Raw genomic sequence first — 18538 nt, 5'->3', positions numbered from 1 at the left:
CTGCATAATCAAGATCTCATACTTTATTCTTTTGGCTTCTTTGTTATCAAACACCTGGGGCTGTCTTTGGAAATCCAAAAATAGCACCTTTGGAAATCCATCGATCCGCTCGTTTCTATCTACACAGGCACTCACGGATGACTTCCCATACTTCATAGGTCGCGTCAATTAATAGTGGCTCTTTGTCTCCATATGGTTCGATTCTCCAGCATGTTCACTACAAATATCTCTATCTATACCACCTATCTCGGTGCTTCTCCTTCACTCCAAGCTGCCAGGCCCTCTCTTGCAGTGCCGCATATCCCTTCTTCTTCTTCTTCTTTTTCTTCAAGATGCCACCCCGTCACAACTTGAAGCGGAAAAATCCAGAGTCCCCAGTGGACCCTGAGGAATCTGGGAAGAAGCGTAAAGTGAACAATGGTGAAACGACTGCCAAGGAGGCTTCTCCTTCTCCTTCTTCCTCTGATTTTTCATCAGATGAATCTGAGAATAATTTTCCTGTCGCTCCAGGGGACTATGTTGACTACAGTGTGATGTATCAGGCTGGAGAGGTGGAGACATATTCACGTCCCCCGAGACAGCAGCGGTGGAAACACGATGGCGACGTGCCTATTACCGATTCGGCGCTTGTCCCGGAAGGCTGGAACGCCGATGAACTAGATCTCAATGTTAACGACATTGATGGTCAAATTGAGAGATGTATGGAGAGGATCAGTGACGGAATTTTGCCCGACTTCTTCAAGTTCAGACTGTGACAGTATGAAAAAAGACGAGCTGCTCGCGAAAGGTTGATCCAGTCTGAGCCGGCCGGACTCAGTCTGGACGTCGTTCGACGCTTGGATCATTTGAAGATTATTGAGGCTCATCTCAATACAAATGGGGACCCGGACAATGAAATTCCCAATGTTAAAGCTATCATCAAAGCTTATAGAGCAGGAAAATTGGCGTGGTCAAGAGGATGGGTCAGCTACTGGTCGGAGGGCGTACAGCTCAATGAGCCGCGCAAATTTGACGCTGATTATCATAAGAGACTGGCTGAGACATACGATACCACAAAAGCATGGTGGGTGGAAGGCGTAAGTTTACCACCATATGCAAATATAATCCTTGGCTCTGACTTGAGATCTCATATGTAGCTTCAAGATCCAGCTGGTTCTAATATAGGAGGGTTTCACGCGTTTCCGCCGATAAACGGGGTTCACTCGATTGAGGTATGTTCATACCGACCTCTCAACTGATATGTCACTCTGACTTTCATATCCTGCCTGCTATGTAGTTCCCGGTGGAGCTATCTCCCAATAGTCAAGTCGATGGCTTTAATAGCCTCACCATGTATGTATGCCATGATACTGGTGCAGATATTATGGCGGTACCTCAATACTATTTAGACCAGCTGGAGGCGCTAGGTACCCGCGTTCCAGTTCATGGATATACTGTCATGTCAACCCCTGGTGCAGTGGCATGTCACAAGGTTGTGGAGATTGATGTCCGTGTGAGTGACGGCGCCGGCCAGCCTTTGTCCCATTGGATGAGAGTACAGGCCTGTGCCTTGATTAATCTACCAGGGATCAATGTTGGAATGCTTCTTTCGGGGCCTTTCCTGCGGTTTGCACTCTACACTGCGACATGTCCAGATGGACAGGGAAATCTCTATGTTTGTAACCACAAGAGGGAGCTAAAACGGTTGCCAGCCGTTCCGCATAACTTTGTGCCGAGGGGACCGCCATATGTGGTTACCGCTCCTCCTGCACCAGACGGTGGACCACCACCTTTCTCTGTGATAGCTCAACAGACACATGTATTTACAACGATGCCAGTGCAGCCACCACCACTACAACCACCACAGGCACCGAAGAAAGCAAAAGCGAAGAAAGGGAAGAAGAAGGGGAAGAAAGCAGCGCCTTAGTCTCAAACATCTCATTATCTGTACATCAAGTTGGCGGTTTATATCTCGGTGGTGCTCTTGTTATTTAGATTCTTCTATGGTTGCTCACTCTCTTGGCTTTCACATCAGGCTTGTTCTGGTTTTGATTTTTGATGGTGATTGTCTTGCGTTACATTTTCATTATATATCTGCTCTAAATGACAAACAAAATCTCCCACGCATTCCCGAAAGTCTAGCAAATTCCCTCCCTTTGAACGTTGTCAAGCTCCAGGTTTTGTTGATAACAAGTCCTTCACAATGCTTTCTTTCAAAAACATGCGGCATTCACTTCCTCAAACTAACAAAGCACACAGCCTTGTAGTCAGCCGGCCTTCGCCGCCTTGGGAGGATATGTCTTCCCATCCTTCTCAACTTGAGGTGTACACACACACCAATCGGCTGCGGGAATTGAGTCCATCACGGAGGGAATATGGTTTCCGCAACCCCACCAGGTGACCTTGTCTATAATCATTAGCTGTTGAACTGTGGACAGAGAGATAGAAACTCACTGCAGGTTGAGCAGGTAGCCTTCATACACATGATGAAATTGGATTTGTATATTGGATTTAGAAGATCACTGAGGTGGAAATGCCGGAAGATTTCCGGACTTTATATTCTTTTCCTTCCGATATTAGTCATATCCGTCATAGGCCCCGGGGGGAAGCCCTGAAGTCGCCGATGTCTGAATCCCGAGTCCCCGATATGCAATTTTTTAGGGCGATAGATCTAATTGGACTTTGACAATATGCAAGGAGTTCGTACATATCAATGGATTATACATTCTAAATGTTGTGCCAGTAACAAAAAGAAAATCAAAACCTGCTTAGTGGGGTTATCGCGGGGAATCTTCCCGTCACAATTTCAGCTCCTTCAACTATTTCAACTATTGAACTCTTCTTAACCATGACGATCATCACCCTGGCTGGTGGCACTGGTGGAGTGGGCAAAACTATTGTTGAAAAATTGCTCGAATCTAAATTTGATATTGTCGTTCTATCTCGCAGTGTACGTACATGGTAGAGGCACTTTCCATTCGAGAAAGTACTGACCTCCCTGCTGAGTAGGGAAAACAAGACTCCGCTTCGCAGAATATTCAAAATGTACAGATCAACTATGATGATATTCCATCAATGGTACATGAGCTTGAGCGACACGACGTTCACACCATTATATCCACTATTGGTCTTACTTCCGATGAGACAAGTCAATCTCAGCTGAACTTGATCGAAGCTGCAGAAAAGTCTAGATCAACAAAAAGATTCATCCCCAGTGAATACTCATTCGTCCAAACACCCGAGTATGTGGGCTAGCTCCAGCTATATGCCATTTAATGCTGATACCTAACTATTCAAGGTTACTCCAAATTGACCCTAGTATCCAATACTGGCTTGATGCAGCAGATCGTCTCAAGGCTAGTGGCTTACAATATACCAGAGTAATTCCTGGTTTCTTTATGGACTACTGGGGCATGCCACATGTCCAAACTCACCTGCATCCCTTCACATTTGGTATTGATATAGCTAGCGGAACGGCTGCAATCCCAGGAGACGGGAACAACGTGATTTGTATGACATATACGTACGACATGGCTACTTACCTGGTCAAGGCACTTGACCTCGATGAATGGCCTGAGCTCAGTGTGATAGTCGGAGATGAAGTTACCTATAACCAGGTCCTCGGTATGGCGGAAGAATTCACCGGTAAGAATATCGCGCGTCCTTATTTGGCATGAGCCCGCAACCTAATTAAACAGGCAAAAAATTCAATGTCACATACGATAGTCTGGAGAAAATCATGTCTGGTGATGTCACCGTCCCTCCGCAGCCAGAAGGCATGGAATATTCATCGAACGAGGTCAAAGAGACGACTGCATTGGTGAGCAGACTCACAGTCAACAATGTCTTTCAACTGCCGGGTGATCGTCTCAATACTCGGTTTCCAGAGGTGAAGCCAGTTACGATGAGAAAATTACTACACAGTGCCTGGAACAGAAACAGTGTATAAATATGTCAATAGCAACAAGCTCGATAACTTTGATTCAATGAATGACAATCTGTAATAACAGTGCATACAAAACTCAGAAGTCGGAAATTAACCTCCCATTCATTACTTCCATCATATATACTCGAGGATCGAGGGCCTTGGCAATATCAGAGATTTTGCTTCTCGCGTTTTGTAAGGAATTAAAATCCTAGCAATCCAGCCATTATTCCGACTGCCTAGCAGACAGGCCCAGGGCGCTGCACTCCAACACAGACCTGTCGGCCCGGAATGAGATTCGAGCACCACGGATTGATATCGTTGTTCCAGCATAGAAGCTGGCTCATGGTGAACCTATTCTGATTCCGTGCGATAATATCCCAGCAGGTGTCTCCGTTGCTGACGGTATAGAACTCGGTACCTGGTTTTTCATCAGCCTAGCTTTTGCGATGGTGACGTTTCATCCAAGTCAACTCACAGTATTGAGTCAACTGCCAGCCTTGGACGGTGTCGACAGTGGGAGATGTGGTATCGACAGCGGCAGATGTACCAAGAGAAGCAATTCCCAGCACGCAAAGGAAAGATCGAATACCGATGGCAACCATTTTGGAATTGAATTGTAAATGGAACACTTGAACTGGCTGATTCTGTGACGAGAGGCTGGCGATGAAGCTGAGGAGTGTTGGTGGTGGAAAGAAACAAGCTTAAGAAGAGTAATTTGCTGAACTTATATGTGAGAGTTACTGAGCCATCCAGTGCAGAAGTTAGAATGTTTGGAGTGACTGTTTGCCTTGTCAGACAAGTTCATACGACATAGGAAACACCGCAAGACATTGGTGAGCGCATACAATTCAGCCACATGTTGCATCCATGGCCTTTCATTGCAACCATATCTGCTTTTTGATACTAAGGTGTCTGAGACAATATGAAGGGCAAACTCACGACATGCTCAAAATCAGCCAATGGACTCAATAAGCTGGTTCTCGCCATAGCTTCGTTTCTCGTTATTAGTCGATATTTGTCTCGGCTCGACCGATATAAGTCCTTTCTGTTTTACGGTTACATTGCCGTTGGATATAGTTCCTAAACAGCGAGTAACCTTGGTCAGGGAGGCCCAGTCAGTCATGCAGACAATAGTGTGACAATGGCCTGAACCACAACCACTCACCAGAGGTACAGCAAAGGTAGCGCAAACAAATACCAAGACATAGCTGAATTGTGTGACAATATTCCAATCGTTGTGGTAAATGAGCCACAACCACTCCATAAGCGACGCATTTAGGCTTGATTACGGTTGGCGGCTATTTGCTGTGACTAGATTGGGTTGTTATACAGAGTAGCATCCGCTGTCGCATCGCGATGGCTTTGGGTGGATAAACATTGAGGATATATGATCCTATTAGAACATTCAGTGAAGAGGTTCAAACTATGGAAATGTTTCGTGAGCTCGAACTATTGCTGAGACACAAAGATCAAAGTACACCCACGCAGCACATGTCAAGGGAGTACAATGATCATTGATCACCTAACTTGAATCAAATGATCTATTTTATGCTATTGATGGTCTGATGAGTTGTAAGAGAGTTATAACTACTCTGGTCTGATCTAGTACGGTGATATTATGGCTCTTGCTCTTGTTCTTTGGTTCACATACTATACGCCACTGGTTTTCATTCAGAACTGCTATTCAAAATTTACAGATATACTCCAAAGCCGGGGAGCCAGAAGGAGGAGGTTTAGTTTCGTAACTCAATAGAGATTCTATTTAGCCATGTCGAGAAAGTTCTAGAGTGTAAACCTTCCAGAATGCCAAGATGAATGTTCTAGACCACTTCTTCGGCAGGCGGTTGATCCTCCCCGATGGATATCCTACGATGAACATACGTCGTGAGAGCTGTCAATCACGCAAAATACGAGAATTACAGTCCATGACTCGGAACTGACTATCTAGAGGAAGTGTCGAATCTAATTGAACTGTCTGCATATTGTTGGCCTGAGGCAATAAGGATGACTCATAATTCATGCCTTAACGCCTTAATTGCTGGAATCTCCGCGGGAAACCTCATGTGGTCTCAACCTACAATTCTTAATCATGATGATTGGAGCCGCGTAGGGATAGCAGTTTTGAAAGAAAAGCTCTGGTATTACTCTACAAATCATTTGTATCATGGATGGGCACACCAGCAATGCTGTACGCCTCGCCAAGGTATCGACTGGCTCCCCACATGACTCCCATGGCTCTCATATACTGGGGGAAGGGCTGTAATTGGATGCTGACATGCATACGCTATAAAGGCATGCAGTACATGCAGACGGAAGAAGGTCAAATGTGATGGGAGTCGACCAATCTGTGTCCCCTGCAAAACATTCGACTTGCCCTGCAAGTACGAAGATACCGTGCGACGCAAGAAAAAGCACAATCGGTATGTTCTACTTGGCTCATGGGCTCTTCTTAAGTTAACGCATATTCACTTACTCACTCACTCACTCGCAGCCATGAGCATTTTCAGGAGCTGGAACAGCGGATTGAAACTCTTCAAGACGAATTGAATGAAGCCCATGCGGCCAAGAGACGACGATTGCCAAGTAATGAGGACACAGGCCCAGAGCACGTTGAACCCTCAGGATTTTCCGATCCAGGGCTACAATATCCGACAAATGACGCCGCTCATGCACCTTTCGAGGCCGAGGCCGACCCCGATCGAGGCGATGGCGACGGAGGGTCATATACCCTTAAAACTCCGAAAGGCGCAATGCGCTTTTTTGGTGAGTATTGGCCCACCGAGCATCGTTCCTCAATGGTCACACGAATGGCTGAACTGATTCTACCGACCACGCCCAGGTGCATCCTCTCAATTTTCGATCGTTTCCCCTGAGGGTGTTGGCTGGCTTGAAAGCAAGACGGGTAATAATTTGTGGCGCCATACCGCCCAAAGAAACAGCAGTCGATGGAGGCTAGCCGACTGGTATCCTCGAGCCCTTCAAGATGACTTTCAAAGCAGATGCTCGCAGCCCTTACCATCAAAGGCGGTTATCCTAGATCTTGTCCATGAATATTTTGACACTTTCAACAAGGCTATACCGCTCTTCGGGCCCGAAAGTTTCATGAAAATGGTCAGCAGACACTTCTCATGGAATCCTAACGAAAGCCCCTCGTGGTGGGCTGCTTTCAATATTGTCCTTGCCTTTGCATATATGCAAAGAGCAGACAGTTCCGGTGCCAGCAGCGATGACTGGCAAAAATGTTTGGGTCATGTCAAAAACGCAATGAACGTGGTCACAGAGCTATTCATGCGAACCTGCGATCTCCTCGCTGTTCAGGCGCTTCTTGGACTCGCAATATTCTTCCAAGGCACGCCAAACCCCCAGCCTCTGTTCATGTTTGCCGCTGCAGCTGTACGTCTGTCGCAATCTATCGGGTTGCACAAGTCCAACTCCTTTGGTCTCCCAATGTCCCAGGTGGAAGAGCGGAGAAGAGTCTTCTGGATTGCGTTCATTTTGGACGCCGACATCTGCCAACGGACTGGCCGCCCTGCTGCGCAGGATACCCGTGATTATAATACTTTACTGCCTCATGTGAACCCATCAGATAGTTTAGGTGTGGTTGAGATCGGAAACGCCAAAATCAATTTCTTTTTGGCACTAGCCCGATTTGCTGTGATTCAACGGAAGGTCTATGATCAGCTGTATAGCACCGATGCATTCAACAAAACCAACGAACAGTTGATGAAAGATGCGAGGGGTTGCTCTGACGATCTTGAAGCATGGAAGCGAAGTATCCCACTGATGCTCCGGCCCCGAAGAAAATTTTCGACCGGCCACCATATCTTCCTACCGCACATCCTCAGACTTCACTTTGCGTACCATTGTTGCCATCTCAATATCCACCGGGTCTGTCTACTTCCACGGCGCTGGTCGACCAGCCCACAGAATGAGGGTCTTAGTCCCTCGGGTCTGTTGAATGACCGAGAGAGATCAGTGCAACAATCAATAGAAGCCGCACGAGCGGCGATTGAACTAATCAGTCAAGTTCAAGGCCACTATGGCCAATCCTTCGAATGGTAAGCTCATCTGATGTGTTGAACTTTTACCAGCTCCTAATATATCAAACAGGAGCGTTGTTTACTTCTCCGGGGCAGCTTTGGTTGCATTGTTCTCCCACATTCTCATTGATCCTTCGCGTCCTGACATAGAATCGGATATTGTTATGATTCATGGGGTTGTTGATTTTATATCAAAGGTCGCATCCCAGGAACAAGATACATACCTAGACTATGTATTGGCACTGTGCTCTGAGTTCGAAAGTGCAGCCAGAGAACAGTTACATCGGGCCAGAAATCCGGAGGCAAACCCCATGGGTGATAATCAACAAGTTGCCATTCACCCGCAAGGGCGAACGTGGACACAGAATGGCTATTTGCCCTCGAACTCTTTCCCGGCTTTTGTCAATCATCCCCAGCGGACTGAAAATGACGGTAGCAACGCTCCACCCTCAAGTGTAATGTCTACAGACCAAGGTTTCTATACTACAGGGCTATCGCCGTTGCCCGTTCCTCTTTCTTGGAACTGGCAAGACATGCTAGCAGGTGTGCCTCCGGCGTATGATTTTGGGGGATGTGATTTAGCTGGAAACACTGGAGAGTTGTGAATTTGAACAATATTGCCATGAAGACTTATCGTATATACTAATATGTCAACTCTGAAAGCCCCCCTGCAACGTGACCATGCCAGGTGATGCTTTGATCATGATGGCAATTCGGAACTGGAGGGTTCTTCCAAATTGGACTTGCTTCCTTGTCATCTAGTCTAGCCACGGGCCTCAAGATATCCATTCGTCCCCATGGGCTATCTTCAAAACTCATCATGAATGGAGAGTCTTGTGCAAGATACTCCGGGAAAACCCGTTTCCACCCGTCAATTACCTGGATCATAATTTCTGAGACGAACTGATCCGGGGATGAACGTGCAAAGGCGAACTCATCCATAGTTCTTTGTGCCACTTCGACGGGATACAGGCCAACTTCCGGGTCCATCAGAATCGCGTCCGCCGCCACAAGCGAGCTTACAACATGATATGAGCCTCCCTTTTGGGCCCTATCTCGAATAGCCAGCATTGTCGCCAGAGCACCGACAACGCCAGTAGCCATGTCAGAGATAGGCAGCGGCGGAAGAACACTCGTTCCTTCATCGAATCCAAGCGACCGACCCATCACGTACGAAGCACCGGATGCAGCATCCCCGATTTGCTGCCAACCGGGTCTCTCGGCGAATGGTCCAGATGGACCGTAGCAGTTTTCATCCACGTAAACAATGCCCTTGTTTCTTCTGGCTGCCACATCCAGCATGCTTTGCAGACCGAGTCCTTTGCGGTCTAGTGACCCATACCGGAAGCCCTGGATAAACACGTCTGCATCGCCCACAAGCTCCTTGAGTCGGGCCATTTCCTCCTCTTTTCCAATATCTAGATCGATTGTGCGTTTTCCGGCGTTGAGCGTTAATTGGAGGACCTGTCAGACACGGTTAATTATTAGACTCAAGACAAGAAAGTCCATTTTACTCACATTCAAATCTGCCAATCTACTACAATTCACACGGATGACATCCGCACCAAACGATGCAAGAATCACCCCAATTGTGGGACCAGCGATAATCCGCACCATTTCCACAACCTTGATCCCAGCCAAAGGCCGACGATCAGGAATTTGACTCAAGGGGATCAACGGTGTCGGTTTTGCATACGATTCATGCGTATAATTCACAAGAGGGTATTCCGCAAGCCGTTTCCCCATTTCAGTTTTCCTCCAGCCTTCAGGTGAGTAACAGATGCTGCCACATAATCCATGTCTCACATTATGCATCTCAAGCTCATCAGGACCCCATTTCTGCACATGTTCCCGAATATACTCATAACCCTCCCGAAAAGATTTCAGTGGCACATCCATATCGATCCCCATCGAGCAGAGTGTCTTGCTTGCATCCAGCGATCCATGGAGTTGATACCACACCCCGGCATCCTTTGTCGGATACAGTGCAGTGGCTCTGCCAGCTAACGGACCGACCCCAAACCCCTTCTCAAAGTCTTTGTCAAAGATGTTGGGAAGTTCGCGGGCGCGTGCAAGAGTCGAAATGTCTTTACCATTTACGAATGGTGTGAATGTGAATGCAAGCCAGATGCCAGCATGGTCTGTGTTTACAGTCACACTGGCTTCCTTTGCCGGCTTGCCATCCCGCAGCTCCAGAAGTTCGTTTCCAACAAGCCCGCACATGGCATGCAGAGCTGCTGCCACGACGGGGGACTTCATCGGACCCGGGACCATAGGGTCTGGCCGGCCTTCGAAATGGACAGTATCCCATAGTGCAGTGTCTTTTGTGAAACCGGGCGTTCGTGAGGCCAGCAGTTCGAAAATTCGACGGGCATCTTCCGGTACAGGGCGAACGACCTTGTCGGTGTAGGTTCCGGGTCCGTAGATATCGTTTGCAGGGATAGTCTCGTGCATGGCTAAAAGGTACAAAATAACACAAGAGGCAAAGAGACGATTGTGATTTTTATGCGAATCCCTCGAAATACGATGCCGATACTATTTATATTATTGCAAAAAGGCCCCTCAGCCTCAATAGGTGCGAACACAACTATTTTTTATTTATTTTTTGGACATTCCAACCTTGCCAACATTCAATAATTCATATCACTGGTCCAATAAATCGTGAATGTTCCCAATCTTGCATAGATGTGATTCCCCGGCACAAAAACGCCACGGGAAACAATACTTCAGATCAGCCGCAATAAACGAGACTATGAAGGCTTAGATTGGCTCGGATCAAGACTACTTTCGTGTGATTGGCTTCATCAGTACGAGCAACCTAAGTGTGCCACCTCTGCTCTGGTTATGACGAGGCCGGATCCCTGTACATCAGGTAGGGGGGCTAATGATCTACGGCCCACGGTGTGATTTCAAGAATTCCCCGTGGGTTTTCCTTTTACCGCGGTATTCTTCTCTCCGAGGGGTTTGGGGATAACTCTTCGAATTCGAACATACTAATAGGATTGGATTTCATTTGATTGAAGAATTTGGAAATATCAGCTAAGAAGCAACAATACTTTTCTAAAAAAAAAAAAACCTTACTCCGTCCAACCTACAATGTCTTTCAGTCCCAATGAAAATCGGCCCGTCAGAGTCGCTAATTGTTCTGGCTATCATGGTATGGAGAACATTTAGATTAAACATACTGTACTAATGAGAAAGAAAAAAAGGTGATCCCGCGTATGAGATGTATCGCCAAGCGACTCTAGGAGATGTCGACTTTATCACAGGAGATTACCTGGCGGGTATGTTGCTTGGCAGTACGAACTAACGAGACACTAAGAACTAACTGAGCTGAGAGGTCAACATGGCAAATAATGCACAGGCGTTCCAGCGTGGCGAGCATCCTGGGTACGAGCAGACAGCCTGGGATGGTATCCAGCAGACCATCGATGTGATCGCCAAAAAGGGCATCAAAGTCGTACTCAATGGAGGAGCTCTCAATCCTAAAGGGCTAGCTCTGAAAGTACACGAACTCGTCAGTGCAGCTTTTCCTTAACTACAAGAACCTATGTTCTAACTCGTAACAGATCCACCAAAAAGGCCTCGCTTTGCGAGTAGCCTATATATCAGGAGATGACCTCTATACTAAATTCGGCCCTAACATGCCGCAATCCGTAGAACAACTCCAACACCTCGACGCCGAAAACAAATCCGTCAAGCCTAGCCCTCTCACCTATTCATTCACCAATACCACCAAGCCCGTCCCCATGGTCTCAGCACACGCATACCTTGGTGCCCGGGGTATCGTGGACGGACTCCGTCGGGGGCCGATATCATTATTTGCGGTCGGGTGGCAGACGCTAGTCCGGTCATTGCAGCGGCGTGGTACTGGCACTCCTGGTCGGAGTCGGACTATGACCGTTTGGCTGGGTCCCTGGTGGCAGGACACCTTATTGAGTGTTCGGCTTATGTTACTGGCGGCAATTTTTGTGGCTTCGATCGGCACCCGATCGATATTTTTGTTGAACCAGGGTTCCCCATTGCGGAAATTGATGCCGATGGATCGTGTGTTGTGGTGAAACATCCTGGCACCGGTGGTATTGTTGATGTTGATACGGTTCGGTGTCAACTTTTATATGAACTTCAAGGAAATGTTTACTTGAATAGTGATGTCAGTGCTATTCTGGATGATATTGTCGTTGAGCAAGCTGGAAAGGATAGGTACGTGTTTTGTATTATTCGCTATGTTGACTGGTTACTGAAACGTCTAGGGTGTACGTTCATGGTATACGAGGCTATGCTCCTCCTCCAACAACTAAGCTGGCTGTGTTCTATCCTGGTGGCTTCGAGGCCCAGATCTTGCTGAATGCCACTGGATATGCGACTAGTAAAAAGTGGGATCTGATTGAAAAACAACTCCGTCATTTCATTGAGAAAGAATCCATTGATCAGATTGACACACTTGAGTTCCAGAGGTAACAATCTCATATTTTAGTGTGAAACAGTATTGACGTGTGGATATCTAGAATTGGTGTCCCTGCCCCAAATCCAAGCTCACAGCGCCAAAGCACCACATACCTACGGATCTTTATTGCTGCAGTCAATGCCGATGCCGTTCTCGCCGTTGGAAGAGCAATAAAAGATATCTCCTTGAAGCATTTCTCAGGTGCGAACGAATATCTGCCACCATGCTCCGAGCTGACTAGACATACCTAGGATTCCACTCCTCTCTCGACATGCGCACGGCAGTTCCACGCCCATTCCTAGCCTACTATCCCGCCATAGTCAAGCAGGATGATCTGAACGAGGAGATCAACTTTATCGATGGACCCGATTCTATCATCTCGTTTCCAACAGGCCATCCACCAGCGTATGAAGCTCTGCAGCCACGCGCAAGCTATAATCATAGACTTTCTAGTGAGGAATCTGCCCTTCTTCGGTCTTCAACTCGATCAATTCGACTAGGAGACATTGCTCTTGCCCGATCTGGTGACAAAGGATCTAACCTCAACTTTGGAATTTTTGTCCCTGATGCTACTCACTGGCCTTGGTTGAGGTCCTATATGAGCGTGGAGAGATTGCGAGAGATGTTAGCTGACGATGATGACTGGGATGGGTCGTTCTTGGTCGAGAGAGTGGAATTCCCGTACATTCATGCTGTGCACTTTGTGATCTATGGAATTCTTGGTCGGGGTGTTAGCAGTTCGAGTCGATTAGATGGTTTTGGCAAGGGATTCGCGGATTATGTGCGCGATAAGATTGTTGAGGTTCCAGTCGAAATTTTGAACTGAGTTTGTATTGATATGCGGGAAATGTGATGAGACTATTCATGAGCAAGATGCAGAAATTCGATCTTGAGGTCTATGGTACACATATTGGGTATGCTTCAAATACTTAGACCAATGGGCAATGCACATATCGCATGAAACATCAAATGCTGGACCATGTACTATCTCGTTCATGAGACTGCCAGCACAGCAACAGCCCAGGGTTCCATGCTGATTGAATAATTTCCTTGCCCATTGAAGACGCTGGTGGTGACAGTTTGAATTTGAACATTATAAGGCGTGTCGCCCTGGTACTTTGGGCCAGCAAGTATCTCTATCTTACCACTTTTGGTCCCCGGTATACTCACTTTCACGTTCTGGTGTTTGGGGCCATAATTTGCCAGTTTCAAGTAGTATTGTGGGCCTGTCTTCGAAGCCACCCAATAGAGAGGCCCAAATCCTGCTGATGAGTGAACAGGAAGAATGGTATCACCCTTATTGGATGCGAACATCTTTTGAACAAAATATGAGACCGAAGGTGTGACAGAATCGGGAGCCGAATTGAAACCATATAGGGTGGGCTATGAGTAAAAAAAGCGAGGTCAGCTATATTCCCGGTGTTCTTTTAGCATATTGATAGATATTCTTACCGACCAAGAAACAAAATCAAAGTGTTGCATCAAGGGTGCATAAGCTACCATCTTAACAATGTCACTGTTGCGCTCCATTCCGATCATGTACACGGCCTCACTGCAGCTGCCCTGCATGTACGGCCAGTATGTCCCTGTCTCTTCTGTAGTATTGCGACATCCAAACTCACCAATCATCACTGATTGGTTGCGCGGCTGGTTATCAAACTGGTCGAATAGTTTGACAAAGTCGTCTGGTGCTCGGTACAGATGCAGGTCAATGATGACATCTTTGGGAAGCGGAGATGGTAGACACGAATAGTTCCCATGAGAGGCAACAAACGTGATGTTCGGGTACTTGTCATGGATAGCCTTATATATCTGATTGAAACGATCCGGATAGGTGTCACAGCCTCCAGTGAGGTCATCTTCGTTGCCAATCTCGATAAGGTCAACCTTCCATGGATCTTTCCGGCCATTCTGGGCTCGCATTTTGCCATAATGTGTCGAGGAGTTGCCAAAAAGGTATTCCATCTCATTCATGATATCTTCGATAAAAGGTTCGAGGTCCGGGCCGGAGAGAATGTCTCCATAGGACTTGCCTGACCACACGGCCAGGAGTGGCGCCATGTTCATGTCTTCACACCACCACAGATACTCATCCAGGCCAAGGGCATCTGTGTTGGGGTAAAACCAGTCACTTTCTCTTCCTGGACGGTGAACCACTGGTCCGATCGTGGTGTTCCATTTCCAGCGACTGTCCACCTCCAAGCCTTCGAGGTTGTTCCCACCCGGAAACCGGAGGAACGCTGGATTGACTTCATCCAGAAACAATGCAAGGTCATCTCGCAGCCCATTTGCTCTTCCTTTGAAAGTAGGAGGAAATAGCTGGATTAGGCCAAAGTTTAACGAGCTGCCAGCGACTTTTGATCCATCAAATGTCAAATGCCACTCATTATCCCCTTTGGGTGCATAAGTGGTGTTGAACCGAGTTTTGAACTCTGTGAATTTTGAATCCGTACTCTTGACGGTCAAATTGTGATCGGCATATATCGAGCCACTGTGCGACCCAACAAGCTGTAGGTTGATAGTTCCCGAGTAGTTGCCCATCATCCAGAATGAACTGTTGTATGTGGCACCCGTAATTGGGATTCCGTTATAACCGGTATTGGCGAAGCCAACATAGTCTGTGACCCCATCTGGTACTGCAACATTGAGCGAGGAGGTAATTGCTTTGCTGACGGGCTTTGAGTCATCTTGGGAGATTATGGCATCTCCCACCGGAGCGTAGGCAGTCAAACCGAGACTAGTTCCTTGGAATCCATTGTTCTGCAGCAGTTGTCCGTGAATTCCACCATCACCTTGAGATAATCAGTAACGCTCGTGATTGAAAAATTGGAATGACCTACCAGAATGATCCATTTCCTAATGATATCAAATGTTAGCGACGCAGTTACTTGCGCATTGAGGTAGCTTGTTGCTCACCTCGAACATAACCCCATAGAGAATCGGACTCGACTTATTACCACCCTCCGTTGCAACTTTCAGGCTAACTGGAACAGTTGAACTATTGTTTTGAGCCAGTGCACCTGCTAGAAAGGTAGCCAAAACAATAGAGGTCCTGAGGCCTGCGCATGTCCAAGATTCAGACTTCATGACGAGCCAGAACCTATGGACAAAGTTGTCTGTGGTGAGCAGTTTGGAATAGATGAAGAAAGCTTACAAAAGACCATGCTGAGAAAAGTTGATCTTTTCGAAAAGGTTCGAAAAAGCCCTGCCCCTGTCTTGGACAAAGTAAATTGCATGGGCATGGCGTATGATTCGTTCGCCTTGAACCTGGCCTGCCGGGTGTTCTCCACAGAGGCATCATGGACCCTGATATAAAGACCGCATGCAAATTATCTTGTCTGGGGCAGGTCATCAAATCCTGGATCTGCCGACATGCCGCCATGCAGGGAGTGCCTCCAATCACGACGAGCATTCTTAGGATATTGCCAGTGGATGATACTCTGAATTAACTTGCACATCTAACTCTTGCTTTAATCTTATCTCACACGTTCTTTATTAGGGCGTATTTCAAATTGATAGTTGAGGGGAGTCATGACGTCGGACACTTCCAAGGTCGTTTTTCATTCAGGTCGGAATCTCAGGCCGAGGAAGTAATCACATCATAGCCAAGCCCCTGAGCGTCGGTGATTTGCAAAAGTAGAAGGGATACTGATATCGAAATTCAATCGATATTTCTTGGGTTCATAACGTTGCACGATGTATGATATTGTGCTGAGACAGTAGATGTACCATACAAGTCTCCAACTGATTCACACCTTGAAAATCAGGCAGAAAAGTAGTCTTCCACATGTAGCAACTTGGCTCCGTTTGCCTCTTAATCCTCTCACTTCTGACAATGATAAAAATGACGGTCAACAAAGGAGCTGAAAGAGGCTGTCTGGATATAAAGGCGGTGTCTGACCTGCCACCCCACATGTCATGTTTCCAAATCGGGACTAGCTTTCTTCTCTCTCTACCTTAGATAGTTATCCATCTAGCCCTGCATTTTTCATCAATATCTTCATCCCGCTTGGAGCTTTGGAGTTTGAAGATGAAGTACATTGTGGTATCTGGAGGTGAGTCTAACAATGATGGGAAGCTCTGCTATTACCCCGTGGAGAAGAGCGGGGCTCCATCTTTAGCGTTTCGAGGTATACGAGACTGATATGACTAGGCGTCATCTCTGGGGCAGGAAAAGGCATTGTCGCTTCAAGTGCAGGTCTGCTACTGCAAAGCAAAGGGTTGATCGTCACCGCCATCAAGATAGACCCCTATATCAATGTCGATGCGGGGACTATGAGCCCACTCCAGTAAGCCCTGACGATCTAATACAGCTTCTGCGGGTCCATCTACTGATTGACCTAGCCATGGAGAGATCTATGTGACAGATGATGGGGGTGAAATAAATCTTGATATCGGGAGCTTCGAGCGTTATCTTTCCATCACTCTCCAACGTGATCATAACATCACGACTGGGAAGATCTATCTAGACATCATTTCTAGGGAGCGGGTCGGTGATTATCTAGGCAAAACTGTCCAGGTGGTGCCTCATGTCACCAACGCCATTCAAGAATGTATCGAACGGACCGCAAAGATACCTGTGGACGAGTCCCAGGCCGAGCCGGATGTCTGTATTATCGAACTAGGCGGTACCGTGGGCGATATCGAAAACTCACCCTTTATCTATGCTCTCGCTCAACTTCGAAAGAGGGTTGGCAAAGAGAATTTTGTTCAAATTCACGTAGCTTATGTCCCTGTCTTGCCGTAAGCCCTTCTTGTTTCAAGCGATGAAACACGGCTGTAAGCTAACATCGCGCTAGGCCAGGACCATCTGGGGAGCAAAAGACAAAGCCAACTCAAAGATCTATTTCCGACGTGCGCAGCGCTGGATTGAACCCACTTCTCGTATGTTACGCTGTCACTCTGCCTGAGATATCGTGCACTTCGAGCTAATTGATGAAGGTTGCATGCCGCTGCGAAGTGCCATTAGAGCCCGCTACTATTGAGAAAATTGCCAATATGTGCTCAATGGAACCGGAGCAGGTCATTTCCGTACACGATGGGTCGACCATTTATCACGTACCGCTCCTTCTCGAGAAACAGAATCTTCTCGGCAAGCTCTGCGAGTACCTCAAACTTCCTTTCGATCGAATACCCAGTCGTCATATAGAACAATGCAAGCACGTGTGGAATGACTGGGTTCATCTCATTCAAAGCCAACACACTATCATCGACACAGTCTCGATCGCCATTGTGGGAAAGTACACGTCCAATAAAGATGCCTACCTCAGTGTTTCCAAGTCAATCGAGCACGCGGCCATGTACTGTCACAAGAAAGTCAAGATTATATGGATTGACGCGGCACATCTCGAGGAGGAGACCTATCAAGACTCCCCAGTCAGATATCACAAAGCCTGGCAAGATCTCTGTAGCGTCAAGGGCATTGTCGTGCCTAGTGGCTCTGGTACCCGCGCCACTGGTGGTATAATCAAAGCGATCACATGGGCACGAAGTAAGAAAAAGCCATTCCTAGGCGTATGCCTTGGGATGCAACTCGCAGTGGTCGAATATGCCCGCTATGTCATGGGTATCCCGGACGCTGGGAGCCAAGAGCTCCACCCGGAATCCAAGAACCATGTAATTGTTTACATGCCTGAACATAATCAGGAGAATGGCAGGGACACCATGCGTCTTGGAAAGCACCTATGTATCTTCAAGGAGGGTACAGAGTGGTCTAAGCTGCGGTCTTTATATGGCCCCACGACTCTCCAGATTGAGGAACGTCACCGAAACCAGTACGAAATCAACCCGCAAATGGTTGAAGAGCTTGAGAAGGCCGGTCTTGCTGTTATTGGTAAAGATGCCACGCACAAGCGCGTCGAGATTGTGGAGATCCGTGATCATCCCTTTTTTCTCGGTGTGCAATTCTATCCTGAATATTTGAGCCGTGTGTTGCGACCTAGCAAGGTTTTTTTGGGCCTATTTGCTGCTGCTGCCGGGTGTTTGGAAATGATTCCCGCGTCATTGCAACAAGGCCATCGGGGCCTCATGGAAGATCATTAAGAATTTATGAGTGAGCTTTAGAGCTTTGTGCTAGGAAACCATTACGTGGGAAAACAGAACCAACTCGCACAGAGTAAAGCAATAAGCAATAGTATTATGTGA

At 47.1% G+C, this 18538-nt stretch overlaps 8 protein-coding genes across 8 annotated transcripts; 5 read left to right on the top strand and 3 right to left on the bottom strand.

Moving 5' to 3' along the window:
* Nucleotides 1-332: 332 nt before the first annotated feature.
* On the top strand, nt 333-1906 carry N7500_003287 (uncharacterized protein; the record flags this gene model as incomplete). Its single annotated transcript, XM_056674433.1, has 4 exons — nt 333-742; nt 788-1076; nt 1137-1211; nt 1277-1906. 4 exons carry the CDS (start codon nt 333-335, stop codon nt 1904-1906), a joined length of 1404 nt encoding a protein of 467 aa, XP_056534958.1.
* A 921-nt stretch (nt 1907-2827) lies between these two features.
* N7500_003286 (uncharacterized protein) lies at nt 2828-3928 on the top strand (the record flags this gene model as incomplete). Its single annotated transcript, XM_056674432.1, has 4 exons — nt 2828-2929; nt 2989-3221; nt 3278-3624; nt 3678-3928. The coding sequence occupies 4 exons, from the start codon at nt 2828-2830 to the stop codon at nt 3926-3928; spliced, it is 933 nt and encodes a 310-aa protein (XP_056534957.1).
* A 215-nt stretch (nt 3929-4143) lies between these two features.
* N7500_003285 (LysM peptidoglycan-binding domain-containing protein) lies at nt 4144-4509 on the bottom strand (the record flags this gene model as incomplete). Its single annotated transcript, XM_056674431.1, has 2 exons — nt 4144-4325; nt 4383-4509. 2 exons carry the CDS (start codon nt 4507-4509, stop codon nt 4144-4146), a joined length of 309 nt encoding a protein of 102 aa, XP_056534956.1.
* Nucleotides 4510-6071: 1562 nt separating this feature from the next.
* Nucleotides 6072-8552, top strand: N7500_003284 (uncharacterized protein; the record flags this gene model as incomplete). The annotated part of the gene is made up of 5 exons (XM_056674430.1): nt 6072-6110; nt 6200-6327; nt 6399-6670; nt 6747-7965; nt 8018-8552. 5 exons carry the CDS (start codon nt 6072-6074, stop codon nt 8550-8552), a joined length of 2193 nt encoding a protein of 730 aa, XP_056534955.1.
* Nucleotides 8553-8589: 37 nt separating this feature from the next.
* Nucleotides 8590-10401, bottom strand: N7500_003283 (CoA-transferase family III; the record flags this gene model as incomplete). Its single annotated transcript, XM_056674429.1, has 2 exons — nt 8590-9411; nt 9466-10401. The coding sequence occupies 2 exons, from the start codon at nt 10399-10401 to the stop codon at nt 8590-8592; spliced, it is 1758 nt and encodes a 585-aa protein (XP_056534954.1).
* Nucleotides 10402-11043: 642 nt separating this feature from the next.
* N7500_003282 (acyclic terpene utilization AtuA family protein) lies at nt 11044-13220 on the top strand (the record flags this gene model as incomplete). The annotated part of the gene is given in 8 exon segments (XM_056674428.1): nt 11044-11104; nt 11157-11231; nt 11286-11464; nt 11517-11779; nt 11794-12150; nt 12201-12404; nt 12456-12595; nt 12646-13220. 8 exon segments carry the CDS (start codon nt 11044-11046, stop codon nt 13218-13220), a joined length of 1854 nt encoding a protein of 617 aa, XP_056534953.1.
* A 167-nt stretch (nt 13221-13387) lies between these two features.
* On the bottom strand, nt 13388-15481 carry N7500_003281 (Glycoside hydrolase superfamily; the record flags this gene model as incomplete). The annotated part of the gene is made up of 4 exons (XM_056674427.1): nt 13388-13777; nt 13847-15186; nt 15235-15250; nt 15311-15481. 4 exons carry the CDS (start codon nt 15479-15481, stop codon nt 13388-13390), a joined length of 1917 nt encoding a protein of 638 aa, XP_056534952.1.
* Nucleotides 15482-16424: 943 nt separating this feature from the next.
* Nucleotides 16425-18436, top strand: N7500_003280 (uncharacterized protein; the record flags this gene model as incomplete). Its single annotated transcript, XM_056674426.1, has 5 exons — nt 16425-16449; nt 16548-16683; nt 16739-17137; nt 17194-17278; nt 17336-18436. The coding sequence occupies 5 exons, from the start codon at nt 16425-16427 to the stop codon at nt 18434-18436; spliced, it is 1746 nt and encodes a 581-aa protein (XP_056534951.1).
* Nucleotides 18437-18538: the final 102 nt, after the last annotated feature.

The sequence above is a fragment of the Penicillium coprophilum genome (assembly GCF_028826855.1).
Source record: "Penicillium coprophilum strain IBT 35676 chromosome Unknown utg000002l_segment0_segment1, whole genome shotgun sequence".
NCBI classification, from domain to species: domain Eukaryota; kingdom Fungi; phylum Ascomycota; class Eurotiomycetes; order Eurotiales; family Aspergillaceae; genus Penicillium; species Penicillium coprophilum.
The sequence above is the reverse complement of the archived record's forward strand: the minus strand, read 5'-3'. Positions and strand labels throughout refer to the sequence as shown.